This window comes from Eublepharis macularius, chromosome 4, assembly GCF_028583425.1.
Source record: "Eublepharis macularius isolate TG4126 chromosome 4, MPM_Emac_v1.0, whole genome shotgun sequence".
NCBI lineage: Eukaryota > Metazoa > Chordata > Lepidosauria > Squamata > Eublepharidae > Eublepharis > Eublepharis macularius.
Window position 1 is genome coordinate 184061097 of NC_072793.1, and position 17424 is coordinate 184078520.

General features: G+C 44.2%; 1 protein-coding gene across 1 annotated transcript; it reads left to right on the forward strand.

The window, feature by feature from the left end:
* Positions 1-475: 475 nt before the first annotated feature.
* On the forward strand, positions 476-8428 carry LOC129327019 (zinc finger protein 665-like). The gene is made up of 4 exons (XM_054975401.1): positions 476-817; positions 929-2261; positions 7642-7995; positions 8121-8428. The coding sequence occupies exons 1-4, from the start codon at positions 476-478 to the stop codon at positions 8426-8428; spliced, it is 2337 nt and encodes a 778-aa protein (XP_054831376.1).
* Positions 8429-17424: the final 8996 nt, after the last annotated feature.

Below are 17424 nucleotides of genomic sequence, written 5' to 3' on the forward strand. Positions count from 1 at the left end.
GGGATAGGGTTGATTTTGGAGGTGGGAAGGATAACATGTTTTGTCCTTTTTCTTAATATTTCTCTGTTGGCCCAGCTGGTTCTAGCAGACTCTCAGCTCCAGAACTCAAGGACAGGCTTCATTCCGCAGATACACGGGTTTTGTAAGACTCAAGTCAGTCAGCAACTGTTGTGTGTTCCTTTCTTTGTCGTTACCCTTTGACTTGCAGCTCACGTCAAAGAAGGATCTCTGCGCCAATCACAGTCCCCATGAAATCCTAATTCTATTCAACTGTCACAAACAAGAGATCTGTCAATACCATCTTGCATTCCCAACACAGACTTGATAGTGTCCAGAAATCAATCCTTTGAACTCTTCCATTCTCTGTGTCAGCTGGTTTAGTTCTTGGCTCTCTTTTTTTATCCTGTGTGTTCATGCCAGGTTTCACTTTCTTTCTGCAGATGGTGTGTGGGAGGTGGCAACTGACTATCCAGTGATGGAAAGAGAATTTATGTATTCAGATGCAGAAGAGAGCTTTGAATATAGTGATGCATGGATTGTGGTGGACAGAACAAGCCAAGTAAATGAGAGGGAAATCTGTGACGTTTTCCAAGGTGATAATTCTCAAGAAATCCCACCCTCTCGAAAAATAAAGAAAGGAGACAAGTGCCCAGAAAGTGTGGAAGGATTTTCTGAAACAAGAGATCCGACTTTGCATTGGAGCACCCATAATAAAAGGGGAACATTAAAATACCCAGAGTGTGGAAAAACCTTTGGACAGAAACATACTCTAACTTCCCATCAAACAATTCACACAGGGGAGAAACCTTATAAATGCGTAGAGAGTGGGGAAAGCTTCAGACGGAGTAAACACCTTACTGCCCATCGTAGAATTCACACAGGGGAGAAACCTCATAAATGCCTGGAGTGTGGAAAATGCTTCAGTCAGAGTGGAATACTTACTGTCCACCGAAGAAGTCATACAGGGGAGAAGCCATTTAAGTGTCTAGAATGTGGGCAATGCTTTAAAAGGAAGTGTGCTTTAACTACCCATGTAAGAATCCACACAAGGGAGAAAGCTTATAAATGCCTGGAGTGTGGAAAAGGCTTCACTCAGAGTGGAAACTTTACTGCCCACCGGAGAACTCACATAGGGGAGAAACCTTATAAATGCCTGGAGTGTGGGAAATGCTTCAGTTCGAGTGGACACCTTACTGATCACCAAAGAATTCACACAGGGGAGAAACCTTACAAATGCCTGGAGCGTGGAAAAGGCTTTAAATCTAAGGGTGATCTAACTACCCATGTAAGAATCCACACAAGGGAGAAACCATACAAATGCTTGGAGTGTGGAAAAGGCTTCACTCAGAATGGAAACCTTTCTGACCACCGAAGAATTCACACAGGGGAGAAACCTTATAAATGCCTGCAGTGTGGAAAAAGCTTCAGACGTAGTGGACATCTTATCACCCACCAAAGAATTCATACAGGGGAGAAACCTTATAAATGCCTGCAGTGTGGAAAAAGCTTCAGTTCGAGTGGACACCTTACTGATCACCAAAGAATTCACACAGGGGAGAAACCTTACAAATGCCTGGAGTGTGGAAAAGGCTTTAAATCTAAGGGTGAGCTAACTACCCATGTAAGAATCCACACAAGGGAGAAACCATACAAATGCTTGGAGTGTGGAAAAGGCTTCACTCAGAATGGAAACCTTTCTGACCACCGAAGAATTCACACAGGGGAGAAACCTTATAAATGCCTGCAGTGTGGAAAAAGCTTCAGACGTAGTGAACATCTTACCACCCACCGAAGAATTCATACAGGGGAGAAACCTTATAAATGCCTGCAGTGTGGAAAAAGCTTCAGACGTAGTGAACATCTTACCACCCACCAAAGAATTCATACAGGGGAGAAACCATACAAATGCCTGGAGTGTGGAAAATGCTTCACTCAGTATGTAAACCTTACTGCTCACCGAAGAACTCACTCAGGGGAGAAACCTTATAAATGCCTGGAGTGTGGAAAATGCTTCAGTGAAAGTGGAAAACTTACTGTCCACCATAGAATTCACACAGGGGAGAAACCTTATAAATGCATGGAGTGTGGAAAATGCTTCAGTTGGAGTGGAAGCCTTACTGCCCATCAAACCATTCACTCAGGGGAGAAGCCATATAATTGTCTAGAATGTGGCCAAGGCTTTAAAAGGAAGTATGATCTAAGTAGCCATGTAAGAATCCATACAGGGGAGAAACCATATAAATGCCTGGAGTGTGGAAAAGGCTTCACTAAGAATGGAAACCTTACTGCCCATCGTAGAATTCACACAGCATGGAAGGACATGACCTATTGATGGGCTGGCACTCATTTCTCTGGTATGAAAAATGGGGAAATCATATTTTAAAAATCACTGGATAAGGAAAGCACTAGTACTGGTCTGGGAAAGAATAAGATCTACGTTTTATTGGAGAATTCCCTTGTGGGTTTCCCCAGTTGAAGCTTTTACACATCCTTCGTTGAAAAAAGAGGGAAAAACTCCTACCTGGAAGATCTTACTGAAACCAGCCGGGCTACTAAAAAATCCAAAAGAAATGGCAGAGCTCGACATTGAGTTGGGATGGTGGGGCCAGGCACAACTGGAATCTAGATATAAAAAAGTCAAAACAGTGGATTTTTATGAAAAGGATGAAAATATTGATGTGATACTATGTGGTACCTATGTTAAAATGATAAAGAAAATATATGCTATACTTATAAAGGCAAAATTACAGGGGGAAGAGGTCAAAGATACTACGATAAAATGGGCTGAGAATGTGGGACATACAATAGATTTAGAGCAATGGTCACAAATGTGGAAAAGTAATTTAATGATGACTTCTGGGAAATGGCCCAGTGCCGTTGGGCTTGCTGAGATTCAGATCTGAGACCCGATCCTCACATTCTCTTTGAAGCTTGGCTCTCAAGCTTCAAAAATCCCCCCCTGGAGAGGGGGGGGCGAAGCTGGAGCGCGATAAGGGGTATCAGACGGAGCAGCAGCTCTGTTTGCGACCCCCCCCCATCTGCTCATTTGGCGGAGGGTGAAGAGGAAGCCTTGTGGCTCACAAGCTGGGGATCCCGAACTTTGTATAACATGACTGAAAATGGCAAGCACCGTGAATCTGCAACAGCAAACGTTTGAATATATTCCTAACGTATGGGTGAGATCTAATCTTTTTTCTTTTCAACCTAACTAGAGTGGCTACCAACCTAGAGAAGTTTCAAGTATCCCCCCACCCCCACCCCTTTCTCTTTTTGTGCTTCTCTATTTACCTTGTTTGAATTACAGGCGGGAGGAGAAGAAACTAACTGCTTAAGATCCAAGGTACCATAAGTAAAGACTTTGGCTTATTTTACACTAAGTGAGAAATTAAGACTATCCTTAAAATAAGAGGAGTCTCAATAGACCTCTATATGGCCATTAACTGATATTTGATCTACGTTGAAAACTTTTAGAAAGGCTTTGGGATTGACTGAAAAAGAGAAAAGTCCTCTGAGCTACTGATTAAGACTCTCTGGATTACAGTCTGGATTTTAGCCTGCATGTTTTGTTTTGTTGTTGTTGTTGTGTTCCCTTTTTGCCTTCTGTGATTTTGGTTCCTGTATTTTATCTTTTCCCCATTTCAGGATATAAATATACGCTTTTCTGGGTTTTGTTCCTTTTTATTTTTTTCCCTTTTCTCAATGGAGGATTCCTGATGATCTTTTACTGCTGAAGCTTGGCTGGATTTCTATTTGCATGGATCTACATTCTTTATTTTTATTTTTGGTATTTGGGGGGGGGGCTTTCAAAATGGAGTACAAAGTAATTGAATCTGCGTAGTTCCTCTCCCATTTTCTGTAGCTCCAGGAAGAAGATCTCCCAAGATTAATTTCCAGGGCATAAGCTGGTTTAGCAAGAGAGAATGTTGTGTTTTTTATCCTAGAAAGATACTCAAATATTGTCTGGCTGAGAAAGGAACTGTTTTGGAACATTGTGGTTTATGAAACAAAATATTCTTTGTTTTGGAACATTGTGGTTTAGGAAACAAAATATTTATTTTCTGTCTTAAGTGGGTAGAAGGAGGGAGAGGGACGGGGCCTGACTATTTTAAGTTACTGAGCTGAGGATAGATAGTAAAAATAATCGTGGAGATATTTGTCTAAAGATGTTGCCAGGTAAAGAAAAAGAAAAAGGCCAAAAACTATACCCTGGAAGCCTCAAATCTGTGACATCAGCTATGGCACAGGTACCTACATCCACACAGTCATCAATCCAGACAATACAGGCTAGCGTGGCCCAGTTGCTTGACGAAATGAAAACTATGAATGGCAGGTTTGAAGAGTTCCAGAATGAGAGAAGAGAAACCAAAAAGGATGCAGCCGAATTAACATCTAAGGTGCAAAAAGTGGAGAAGAAGACTCAACAGAATCAAGATTGAGAAAGTATCCAAAAGCCAGTTGGTGATGGAAACTAAACTTATAACTTTACAGATGGAGAAAGCAGCATTGATGCTGCGTTTGCAGGATGTGAAGGAGGAAGAAGGAGAAAATACCTTGAAGGTGGCATCAGGGCTATTGGCAATAGCACTAAATATTCAGCCAGAAGAAATGGAAACGGAGATAGACACAGCCTTTAGAATAAGCTCATCCTATGCAAAAAAGAACAAAAAACCACAGGAAATCCATGTAAGATTTATCAGACACAGAACCAGAGATGACATTCTTAAAGCAACATGAGAGACCACCTTGAAGTCCCAAGATGAAGAAGTGATGGTCCTACGAAATATTCCATGGGAGGTGCGGATGAAGCGATGGGAATATGGATTTCTGACGGACTTACTACGCACAAATGGCATACAATATAGATGGCTGATACCAGAGGGACTACTCTTTATGACTTCAGTGGACAAAGGTTCAATATTAACTCGATTCCTAAAGCACAAGCGTTTGTTCAAAAGAATTTGATGGCGGACCAGAAATCCAAGGAAGGCAAAGGAGAGGAAGAAAACGTAAGCCCACAGTCTGAGTCAGAACCAGAACCAGAAAATGGAGCAAGAGGAGGAGTACAGACCAGGAAGCAAACCAGAGAAGAAAATAAACAAGGTAGTAAGAGAGGCAAGAAGTAATGGCCAGTAACTCTCTAGAAATACTCTCAATGAATATCAATGGATTGAACTCCCCTCAAATAAGAAGAAGAACTTTTACATATCTGAAAAAATTTAAAGCAGAGATTCTATGCCTTCAAGAAACCCATATCGGAGATAAAGAGGAAAGGCTCCTGAACTGTAAGAACCTGGGACACACATTCATTGCAGCAGACGAAGTTAAAAAGAGAGGTCTAGTAACTTACACACAGGGAAGACTGAACCCAAAATTGATCTATGCCTGTGACCAGGGAAGAATTCTAATGACTGAACTTCAGAAAGGTCAATCTTGGTAGTGAATATTTATGCCCCAAGTGAGCAACAAGAAAAATCCTTTCAAAGACTTTCAGAGCAAATATCCAAATTGAAATACAATGATGATATATGCATGGTGGGAGACTACAATGCAGTAGTGGATAAAAGCTGGATAGGAAACATGTGAAGAATGGGGAAAAAAGGGGGGAAAGTGCTTCCTAAAAAATTCTTTGAAATGGCCCTTGTAGACTTATGGAGAACAGAAAATCTGAATTCAACTAATTATACTTTCTACTCGGACAGACATAAATCTTGGTCACGAATAGATATGTGTTGGGCCTCAACATTGTTAGTGGCGGATATGGAAGAAATAGACATTTTGCTACAAGTGATTGGAGACCACAACCCTCTCTTAATAAAGATAAAAGGGGGGGGGAGACAATTTAGGTGGAGACTAAATACAAGTTTATTAAAAGACAAAAAATTTAGAGAAATAATTGCCAAAGAAATGAAATGGTATTTCAAACAAAACTTAAATAATGAAACTACTATAGATACAGTGCAGGATGCAAGTAAGGCTTTCTTCAGAGGACTGGCAATCAGATATGCGGCAAGTAAAAAGAAAGAGAGAAACAAAGAATATCAAAATTTGGAAATAAACCTAAAAAATCAAGAAGACAACTTAAAAAATGCTCCTGAAAACAGTACATCAAAAATGAAGATAAAGATATTTCAACATAAACTTAATTTAATGTTAACAGAGGAGATGGAGAAGAAAATTAAATATGCCAAATTAAATTATTTTGAAAATGCAAACAAGCCTACAAGATGGCTAGTTTACAAGCTAAGGAAAGAAAATACTAAAAGACAAATAATGTCACTGAATGATGAAAAAGGAAAGGAGAAAGTTCTTCAGGAAGAAATAAAGAAGGTGGTTGAATCCTACTACAAGAAGCTCTATAGAAAAATGACTGTCCAACCAGAACAACATGATGACTATTTGAAAAAAATGAGATTAAAGAAATTCAGTGAGGAACAGAGGAAAATTTTAAATGACCCAATCACTATGAATGAAATAATACAGGCCTTTAAAAAGTAAAATAAGGGGAAATCTCCAGGCCCAGATGGCATACTAGCTGAATACTATCAATGCTTTGAAGAAACCTTAATTCCTCGCTTTAAGAAGCTGATGGAAGAAATGTGGGTTACAGAATCCATACCAGAAACATGGAAAGAAGCTACAATATCCTTAATACCAAAGGATGGAACAGATTTGAAGGAAATCAAAAACTACGGACCAATCTCCCTGCTGAATGTAGATTATAAAACCTTTGCAACTATATTATCAAGGAGAATGAGGAAACGAATGGACCAGATGATCCACCAAGATCAGGCCGGCTTTCTAACAGGACGACAGACTAGCCACAATATAAGAAAAATATTAAATATTTTGGAGTACTATGAAGCCCATCCAGAAAAACAAATGGCTCTGATGTTTCTTGATGCTGAGAAGGCGTTTGACAATCTCAATTGGCAATTTATGTTTAAACAACTAGATGAGATGCAGTGTGGGGAAATAATTAGAATATGTTTATGTTTAAACAACTAGATGAGATGCAGTGTGAGGAAATAATTAGAATAATTCAAGGACTAGAATTTCAATTAATGGTCAACTAACAGAACCAATAGAAATTGAAAAAGGAACAAGACAAGGCTGTCCATTATCTCCTCTCTTATTTATACTGACACTGGAACCACTTACGGACAAGATCCGGAACTCAGAAGAGTTCAGAGGAGCCAAAATTAAGAAGCAAGAATACAAAGTACAAGCATTCGCAGATGACTTAGTTTTTATTTTAGAAGATCCTTTAACATCAATACAGAAGCTCTTACAGGAAATCAAAGAATATGGAGCTACGGCAGGATTAAAAATAAATATTCAAAAGACAAAGCTGATTCCTAAAAAGATCCAAAAATGACAGATGGAAGAATTAACTGAAAAATCGCAACTAATAATTGAAAAGAAGATAAAATATCTAGGAATTTGGATGACCAACAGATGTAGCTCCTTATACGAAGACAATTATGGGATATTGATAAAAACAATCAAAAAAGACTTGGAAAGATGGAAAGATCTTCAGCTATCATTGACTGGAAGAATAGCAGTGATAAAAATGAATGTTCTCCCACGAGTTCTGTTTCTATATAGGGGAAAAGCCATATAAGTGTGTAGAATGTGGGTAAGGCTTTAAAAGGAAGTATGATCTAAGTACCCATGTAAGAATCCATACAGGGGAGAAACCATATAAATGCCTGGAGTGTGGGAAAAGATTCAGATGGAGTGGACACCTTACTAGCCACCGAAGAATTCACACAGGGGAGAAACCATACAAATGTCTGGAGTGTGGAAAAAGCTTCAGTCAGAATAGTTACCTCACTGCCCACCGAAGAATTCATTCAGGGGAGAAATCATATAAATGCCTGGAGTGTGAGAAAAGCTTCAGTAAGAGTGAACAACTTACTACCCACCAAAGAATTCACACAGGGGAGAAGCCATTTAAGTGTCTAGAATGTGGGCAAGGCTTTAATTGGAAGGGTGATCTAACTACCCATGTAAGAATCCACACAAGGGAGAAACCATACAAATGCCTGGATTGTGGAAAAGGCTTCACTCAGAATGGAAAATTTATTTCCCATCATAGAATTCACACAGTAGGAGTGGACAACTTAATGTCCACCAAAGAAATCATACAGGGGAGAAACCTTATAAATGCCTGGAGTGTGGGAAATGCTTCAGTCAGAATGGATACCTTACTGCCCACCAAAGAATCCATATAGGAGAGAAGCCATATAAGTGTCTAGAATGTGAGAAAGGATTTAAATGGAAGCATGTTCTAGATACTCATGTAAGAATCCACACAGGGGAGAAACCATACAAATGCCTGGAGTGTGAGAGAAAGTTCAGTCAAAGTTTAGCCCTTACTGCCCATCAAAAAATAGTTCACAGAACAGCTCTGCTTTCATATCCATGAAATCTTTTGGCATTTTATTCTCCAGTAATTCCAATTTACTGCTAAGAGTATCACACATCTTTTGAATCACATCTGGAGCTAGTGAATGATCCAGGGATCCTTTTCGCCATGAACCATTTTTTAGTAATTTAGCCAATTAAAATCAAAATTTTCAGATTCATAGTTGCTATTTCCCTTAAATCCAGTAGGTGGTGATATTAGATCAAAGTTTTATAATGACGAGTTTTTTCAGTTGAACTCAGACTTTTTTGTTGGGAATGATGGACAGCCCGTTGGAAAGAAGTTTTAGAACTTTGTGTTTTTATATGATCACGGCAGCAAGAGTAGTGTATGCACAAAAATGGAAAAACCCATCATTGGTCACAATGGTGGATAAAAGTTTTGGAGTTTGCCTCAATGGCAAAACTTACTTCACTGATTAGTGAAAAGATATTATCTACATTTTGGGCTGAATGGAAGCCATTTATAGACTTTTTACATAAAATAGATAATAATGATTTGATGGTATCCAGATTTATGGATTAAGAATCATGAACAATAGAAAAATGAGGGCTCTTATGTGTAACAGAATCAGCGAGTTTTTGAAAATGATACATACTTGTTGCGGAGGCAGTGTCATGGGATTATGAAATAAAGAATAAACCCATATTTCATCTGTAATCATTGTGTTTGGTGTCTTGAAATATAAGTGGTTACGTGGGAGTAGGGGAGTTATAAATCGGAAGCAGAGTAATATTGCAAAAATCTCCCCTAACAGTTGGTACTGTGCCCATGTCTGAACGAGCATGTCTTTTGTGCAGATTTTGGGATGCAGTGCATGTGCTGGATAGCAGACAGGCAGCTGCATTTATGACTTTCTCCATGGGAACCCAAAGCAGTTCTCCTCCATTTATCCTCATAGCAACCCTGTGAGGTAGGCTCCTTTAATTGCATGTCACTGACCCTGCCCTGAATTGCATGCCCCTACTAGCTCACTCTCATCAGATCTGGGAAGGTGAGTGAGGGTGGGAGAAGGGCCACCAGTAAGCCCCGGGTTGTCCTGCAGAGGCAGGGTGTGGCTGGTGGCTCTCTGGGGCTTATCCCTTGCCTGCAGAGGCCCAGGAGGGGCACCATTGGGGTGGCTGTAGCAGCAGAGGGGGATTCAAATATGCACCTTCTACATCCCACCCTGACACTCTACACACTATGTAAGCAGTCGGGCTGGCCTCCACCATCTTTAATAGCCATTTTGACATGGCTACCCATGATATAAAGTCACCAGGTCTCTGGATTTAAAATGGCAGGTTGCTTTGCAGCCGAGGACCACCAGTAAACAGTTGCTGAGTGTCGCCTGGGAGACCCAGGCATGAATGGAATGCCGCATAGGAATGCGGAGTGATCCGTGGTGATTGGATTTACAGGCTCCTCAGCCTCTAAGGAATCTAGCGCAACAAAGGCCTCCTAGAGTCATCCCTACTTAACACATTGCTTTCCCTTCTTCCGTGTGGAGTTCTCCTGTCCTTGATTGAGGAGCTAATAAAATAGTTATAGTTCATTCCTGGGAAGGTACATTCCCCAACTAAATCAATCAACTTAGCTTCGGTGGCCCTCATTAACAAACTGCTCTTAAATGTCTCTCTGCGCCCCCCCCCCCCGGCCAAGGTTCCAGTCACCCACAGTCACACACCCAATCTCTGGCTCCTGATGGATGGTTCTCTGGACCTCCTGGAGCCTGTCTGTATCTCTCTTTGCCCTCTCCCTGGGACAGAGAAGACAGTGATGGAGTGTGGACAACTGTAAGATGGTCTACTCTGATGTAAGGTCTCCCGAGGCTTCTGCTTTCCCCACAGGGACCCACAGGTTAGGTGCAGGGATGGGGTTGCCAGCCGCCAGGTGGCTGCTGGCGATGTTGTATTAGAACTGAGCTCCAGATGACAGACCAGTTCTCCAGGAAAAAACGGCTCCTTCAAAGGGTACACTCTATGGAACCACACCCTACTGAGTTTCCTCCCCTCCTAAACCCGCCCTTCAAGTTTCACCTCTCAAAATCTCTAAGATTTTCACAACCTGCAACTGGCAACCCCACACGGGGAGTCCTGTTCAAGCTGATAAATGACTCAGCAGCCCCCCGCCCCAGACTTCAGTCACCCGCAGGATATCCCAGCCTCTTGCTTCGCAGGCTGCTGATTCTGCCCATCGATGGGGGCTGAGGACACATGACAGACAGGCAAACTTCCCAATCCCAGCTGCGAGCTGGCTGCTGGCTTGGCAGGTGGGTGGGCTTGTTCCTGCCACCTATCCCAGCGGTGAGGGGAAGGAAAGCAGCTGCTCCTCCTGCAGCTGGCCACCAGCTTGGAAAGTGGGCAGGTACGTCTCTGCCGCCGAAACTGGAGCAGTGAAGGCAACGAAGCAGCCACCCCTCCCGCAGCCTGGCCATCTGGCTATCAAAGTGAGGAAGGTAAGGTAAGGGAGGCAGCCAGTCCCTCCTTCAGGCACACTGAGCCTGCTCCGCATAAGCTGGTGAGTCGTTGGAAACCCGCTTAATTATGTTATAGGATTCCTTGGACTGGCTGTGTCACCTGAAGAGGCGGGCAGTCAGGCGAGTTCAGGTGAGAGGAGCAGTTGGCACTTGGGAGACTTGGGTGGTTATTGCCCTTCTTCCCTTGAGCAAGTGCAAAGTTCTCCCAGTTTGCCCACTACATTCTCCCAGTGCACTCAGGGCCCACCACAATGAGACCCACTCTCCTGCCTCGCACACAAATCTCCACAGCAGGAGGCTGAAGGGCGGAGCTGCAGGCCGCATTCTCACCTATCTGAGGTCATGAGCAGTACAGTCAGAGGTTTTTTAGGGTGCGTGGGCAGGTGATTGGGCGCAGGGAGGGGGGCTCACCCACCCCGGAAGTGCATGTGGTTGGGCCCCTGTGGTAGTTCCCATCCTATGCTCCTCCAGCTGTGAGGGCGGGGATGGGTGTAGGGAGAGTGGCCCAAGATTTCCAGTTCAATTGGTGCCTGTGGGCTACGCCTCCATTTTTCGTGGCGTAACTTTCCGCTGCTGCAGGGAGCATTCCCAGCTCTGGCTTCAGGAGTGGAGTAACTCCTGGCCCGCCCTCTCCAGCACTGCACTTATATCTCCGCCCAGCTGCCAAGTGCACCCGCCGGTGGCAACCTATCTGCGGTAGTGCACCTCGCCGGCGGAGATGGAGTTACATCCACGTAAATGCCATTTACGCCCACGTAAGCCTTAGTTCTCTCCCTATATGCTTTCCATCCTGCTGCTTAGCAATGCACTGCCAGTCCCAAGAAGAGCCTGGCCTTCCAGTCCCTTCATATGCTGGTGCATTCTTAGCATCCCAGTTCCATCTTCAGTATACCTTCCTTTAAAGACTTCTTTTTAAAAAGGGGACCCCCTCCACTCCCCAAACTCGCCATAAGAGCAGAGCATCCATATTTTCTTAGGTGGGTATGAACAGATGACGCAAGAAATAAATCCTACTATATAATTGAGTAAGCGTGTTTCAGACAACTCACTTTATACCCTGGTGCATCACCAGAGGGCTCTGCTGCAGAGGGAAGCCCAGGCGAGGCACCGTGTCCCTCCAGAAAATGGGCCGTGGCAGGAAGGCCAGGCCAGGATCGGGGGGGGGGGGACAGGTGACAATACCAGCTCCCTGCTTTAACCCAGCTGGTATTAGAAGTGGAGCAGATATCAGTGCCCATCCAATGCCTTAACCCAGCCAGTATTAGGAGCAGAGCACGATGCAATGTCTGACCAATGCCTTATCCGAGCTGATATTAGGAGCGGAGTAGGTGGTAAGACCCACGCCTGCCTTAACCCAGATGGTATTAGGAGCGGAGCAGGATGCAATGCCTGACGAATGCCTTATCCCAGCTAATATTAGGAGTGGAGCAGGTGGTAATGCCCACCCCACCTTAACGCAGCTGGTATTAGGAGCGGGGAAGATAGCAATACCTGCCCCCCTTCAGCCATCTGGGATTAGGAGTGCATCAGGTGGCAATGCCCACTGCCTGTCTTCACCCAGCTGGTATTAGCAGTGAAACAGGTAACAATACTCAACCCCCACCTTAACTGAGCTACTATTAGGAGCAGAGCAGATGGCAAGGCCCACCCCTGCCTTAACCCAGATGGTATTAGGAGCAGAGCAGGACGCAATGCGTGACCAATGCCTTATCCCAGCTGATATTAGGAGCAGAGCAGGTGGTACTGCCCACCCCACCTTAACGCAGCTGGTATTAGGAGCGGGGCAGGTAGCAATACCCGCCCCCCCTTCAGCCATCTGGGATTAGGAGAGGATCAGGTGGCAATGCCTGCCCCCCATCTTCACCCAGCTGGCATTAGGAGCAGAGCAGGTGGCAATGCCCACCCCGCTTCAGTCAGTTGGGATCAGGAGCAGAAACACATGGCAATGCCCACCCCGTGCCTTCCCCAGCTGGTATTAGTAGCAGAGCAGGTGGCAATGCCCACCCACCCCACCTTCAACCAGCAGGTGTTAGGAGTGGACTAGGTGGAATTGCCCACCCACTGCCTTAACCCAGCTGGTATTAGGAACACAGCAGGTGGCAATACCCACCCTCTTCACCCAGATAGGATCAGGAGCAGAGCAGATGGTGATGCCCACCCCCCTACACCTTTCTGGGATCAGGAGCGGAGCAGGTGGCAGTGCCCACCTCAGCCATTACCCAGTTGGGATCAGGAGTGGAGCAGGTCGCAATGCCCGCCCCCTTTTCCCAGCCTGTGTCAGGCATGGAGCAGGTAGCAAAGCTCACTCCCCTTTACATGGCCAAGATCACGCATGGAGCAGGTGGCAATACCTGCTCCCTCCTTCACCAGCCAGGATCAGTGACGGAGGAGGAGGGAATTCCTGCCTATCCACCCTCCCCTTTCTAGAGCCCGTTGTATTTTTTCCCACAATGGGCTTTGTTGCTAGTAGGGTTATAAATGAGGTAAATAAAAGCTATACCTGACCCTCCGGAGGGCATGCCACCTTGTGGTTTGATAGCAAATATAGAAAAGCAAGAAGGGAGCTGAGTGATAGCTATAATAGGTACAGGTATAAACCAGAGGATAATATGCTGATGGTATTAAAACAGCAAAAGTATAAAGCACTCATACGCTGAAAGAAAAAAGAAAAAATGGAAAGAGGCTGGATACAGCTAAGACAGGCAGTTAAGCTTAAGAATACCTCTTTATTTTGGAGACTTGTATCTGATTGTCCTAATGGCCCTTCTAAGCATACAGGTAGTTCAATATTACCTGAAGACTGGGATAAATATTTTAAGGAAATGTATGTCAGCAATGAACGGGAAGAACTTGACCTTAATATGGAAAACTTAATAAACTGGCCACCAGTTGGGGCTACAGAAGTATCTTATTCAAACTCTGAAGCCAGGAAAGGCATCAGGCATTGACCGAACTCCTCCAGAATTAATAAAAAAGAACTGTGAATGGTGGGCCCCAATATTAACATCCTTGTTTACAGCAATTGATAAAACGGGCAGAATACTAAAAGACGGGGGGGGGGGTCAGTTATTATCCCCATTTACAAGAGAGGTAATAAAGATATGCCATCAAATTATAGACCGATAAGTTTACTTAGCACTTTGAGCAAATTACATGCAAGGCACTTACAGTGGAAATTAAGAGACTGGACTGAACAGGAACAGTGTCTGGCCAATGAGCACTCTAGACCAACGTATAATCCTGGATCACCTAATTGCAAAATATTCTACAAGAACATCAGTATCCTTATATGCACCCTTCATTGATTTCAGGTCAGCATTTGACTCCATTTCTAGAAACATACTGTGGGAAAAATTGAAGGCTTCTTCCATTGATAGACGCCTGTTATTTCTGATTCAAGCTTTATATAAAAACACCACAATACGAATCAGATGTAACCCACAAGGCCATCTTACAGCACCGATAAAAACAAAGAAAGGAGTAAAACAGGGCTGCATTCTAGCGCCATTGTTGTTTAATTTTTATATAAATGACTTGGTGCAATGCTTAAATAGCCCAGATTATCACTCTCCTAAATTGGCAAATAAGCATATTTCCATATTACTTTATGCAGATGATGCAGTGCTTCTCTCGAGGACACCAATTGTACTAAAGAGAGCTTACTAACTTACTATTTTCAACAAAATCAGCTGAAGATTAATTATGATAAAACCAAAATAATGGCCTTTGCAGAGAGACCTAGGAGATATTCATGGTATCTAAATGAGACCTGCATAGAACAGGTGCGCTGTTATAAATATTTAGGTATGATTATACAGGAGAATGGGAGGAAATACACACATATAAAATATGTTTCCTCTAATGCACAAAAGAGTGCTGGGGCGATACAAAAATTTTATTGGTCCAGAGGGAGTCGCAATGTGGAAGCAGCCATTAGATTATTTTCGTGCAAGTCTCTCTTGCAGATGTTATATGGAGCTCCGCTAAGTATTACAGCTAAGAGGACATGGATGGAAAGAACACAGTCCAAATTCCTAAGAGCAGTACTTCAAACACCTAAGAATGTGTCAAATGCAGCTGTAAGACTGGAAGTGGGCATGGTAACGGTGGAAGCTCGATTATGGATAGCGGTTATATTATACTGGCCTAAATTGGCTTCTGCCGTAAATGGCCTGGCACATTGAGTTTTGAGGGATAACTTTGTTCCTCCCTGGTTGAGATTGCTGAGGAGTAAATTAGGTCATTATGGTTTCTCCCAAAAATATCTATTATCTATGAATATGGCACAGGCCAGGGTCCTGATTAAACAGAGAATCCTAGATGTGGAAAGGCAACATGATCTGATCAGAGTTGAGAACTATTTATTGGAAAGAAGTATTATGAATAGGGTTGTACCAATGCCCTATATAAATAGCTTGGAGAATCCTGATTATAGAAGAGCTTTTACCCTATTAAGATATGATGTCTTACCCTCAGCTGTCCTGGAAGGCAAATATAAGAAGACACATGAAAAATGTTTGTGCCCGTGTGGAGATGGGAGTGTCCAGTCCCTATTATATGTCTTCTTTGAGTGTAAAATATATTACCATATTAGGGAAATATATATCAAACCTATAATTGATGGTTTTCCCGGGAAAGAGAGAAAAAACTATATTACAATCATGTTCGCAGACAGGAATAGGGAAATGACGCTCCAAGTGGCAAAATATAGCTGGATGGTCATTAATAGAAGGAAATCCTGGCTTAGTGTGCAGAATCCTAGACAAGTATTGTTATAATTTGATAATATAAGGTAATTTGAATGTTAGGTATTTATATTATGTAAATTTTAGTGAGCTACAATTTTAATGATTGCCTGGATATTTTAAGTTTATATTGTTGCCAAATATGCTTTTAGGACTGATTAATTTTATAAGTAAATGTTTAAAGGTGGTAACTTGTGGAAATATGTACCTTTTAAATATTTATTTTAAAATGGCGTGTGTCTCGCTGATGTGCAATCGTGTAATTTTGAATTGATTTTGAGAATGTGGTGGTCTCTGGCTAATAAACTTTGTTGTTGTCCTTGAGCAGAGCGTCCGTATTGCCCCCCAGAGACTAAACAGAGTGCGGTCAGTGGAGCCTCAAAACAAAATCAGAGAGTGGATGTGATGGGTTCACTGGATGACCCAGCAGCCTCCATTTCAAGCTCGAAGAGTTCTGGCAAGAGGGTGAATTCAGAGCAGAACCACAAGTGACAAAAGGCACAGATTGGACACTTGTCTGCTTCCCTCAAGTTTTGATGGGAAATGTAGGCATCCTGGTCTCGCAGCTTGGCTCTCCAACTGCTGTCCAATGGACTTTTCAACTGTCACTTGTCCAACATTCCGCCAAGCTGCCTACATTTCCCATCAAAACTTGAGGGAAGCTGACAAGGGTCCAATCTGTGCCTTTTGTCACTTGTGGTTCTGCTCTCAGAAGGGAAGGAAAAGCTCCCCCCCCCCCCTTCAGGACTCAGTCCATTGAAAGAGCCCCTGATAAGAGACAAGATCCTGGAAATCGACGGGCAGGAGATCAGTTCGGGTCTGGAGCTCAGTTTAAATGGCAGCAGAACTCCAGGTCCCTCCTGGAAGTTGGCAAGCCCAGCCATCTCTTCAGGCTCCAGTGGGGGTGGGGGGAGATGAGGCTCAGGAAGGAGCAGATGTGGGTCGGCGCCTCAAGGACATGGGAGTCCAGGGAGGGCTGACAACTCCCCCCCCCCCCCCCCCGGGAGAGGCTTGCTGAGCTCCTGTGCCTCTGAGCTGCAAGAACCGGGACATGAACCTTTTCCTGACCCAACAGAGCGGCGGGGCCAGGAAGACCGAGAGGAGCAACCTGAGTTCCGGGCGCCTTTCTGACGACCCCCGGGCGAAGAAGAGAAACACGCCGCGTCTGGTGCAAGCAAAGGCCAGAGGCACGGGCAGGAGGCAGCAGCGACACGGGGCGGTCTCTGGTCACTGCTCAAGTGGGGAGCGCCTCCCCAAGGGTTAAAGCAAGCGAGTCTGCAGCCCTAGAGAGGCACATGGGGGAGGGGGATGTGCAGAGCCATTTCCTGCCCCCCCCCACCTTGCAGGACTCCCGCCGTTGTTTCCGGCTGCTGTTTGCATGGCTGGGAGGGAGTCGGGTGAGCTCGGAGGGGCTCTGCGGGAAGTAGATGGGGGGGGGGGTTGCAATGCAAGAGCCAAGGCCGAGCAAAGTGAGGGAGGGGGTCTATTGATTTGGGGGGGATCCCCTCCCTTCCATTCATGCCCCCCTCCTGCCCTGGGGTCCCCTTGCAGCCTCGGAAAGAGCCACTCTGCAGTCCCCAAAGGAGAGCAGGGGAATAAAGACCCGCGAGAGGCATGAATAGAAAAGGGTCCTGCTTTCGGATCGAAGGGGGCTACAGGTCAAGGCTGCAGAGCAGCAGGAAGGGTGGGAGATTTGGGGGGGGGGAGTGGATTCCAAAAACTATGAACCAGCATAGCAGAATCTTTTCAGGTCCAGCAGTTCGACGGGCTGGTCGGAAGAAAAGAGACCAGGC

Excerpts from the sequence above, each read along its gene's own strand:
- LOC129327019 (XM_054975401.1), top strand. The coding sequence starts at position 476 with ATGGAAAGAGAATTTATGTATTCAGATGCAGAAGAGAGCTTTGAATAT. Across the intron at positions 818-928 it reads GGGAGAAACCTTATAAATGC|AGTGGAATACTTACTGTCCA; the intron begins GTAGAGAGTGGG and ends TGCTTCAGTCAG. Across the intron at positions 7,996-8,120 it reads AGGCTTTAATTGGAAGGGTG|AACTTAATGTCCACCAAAGA; the intron begins ATCTAACTACCC and ends GTAGGAGTGGAC.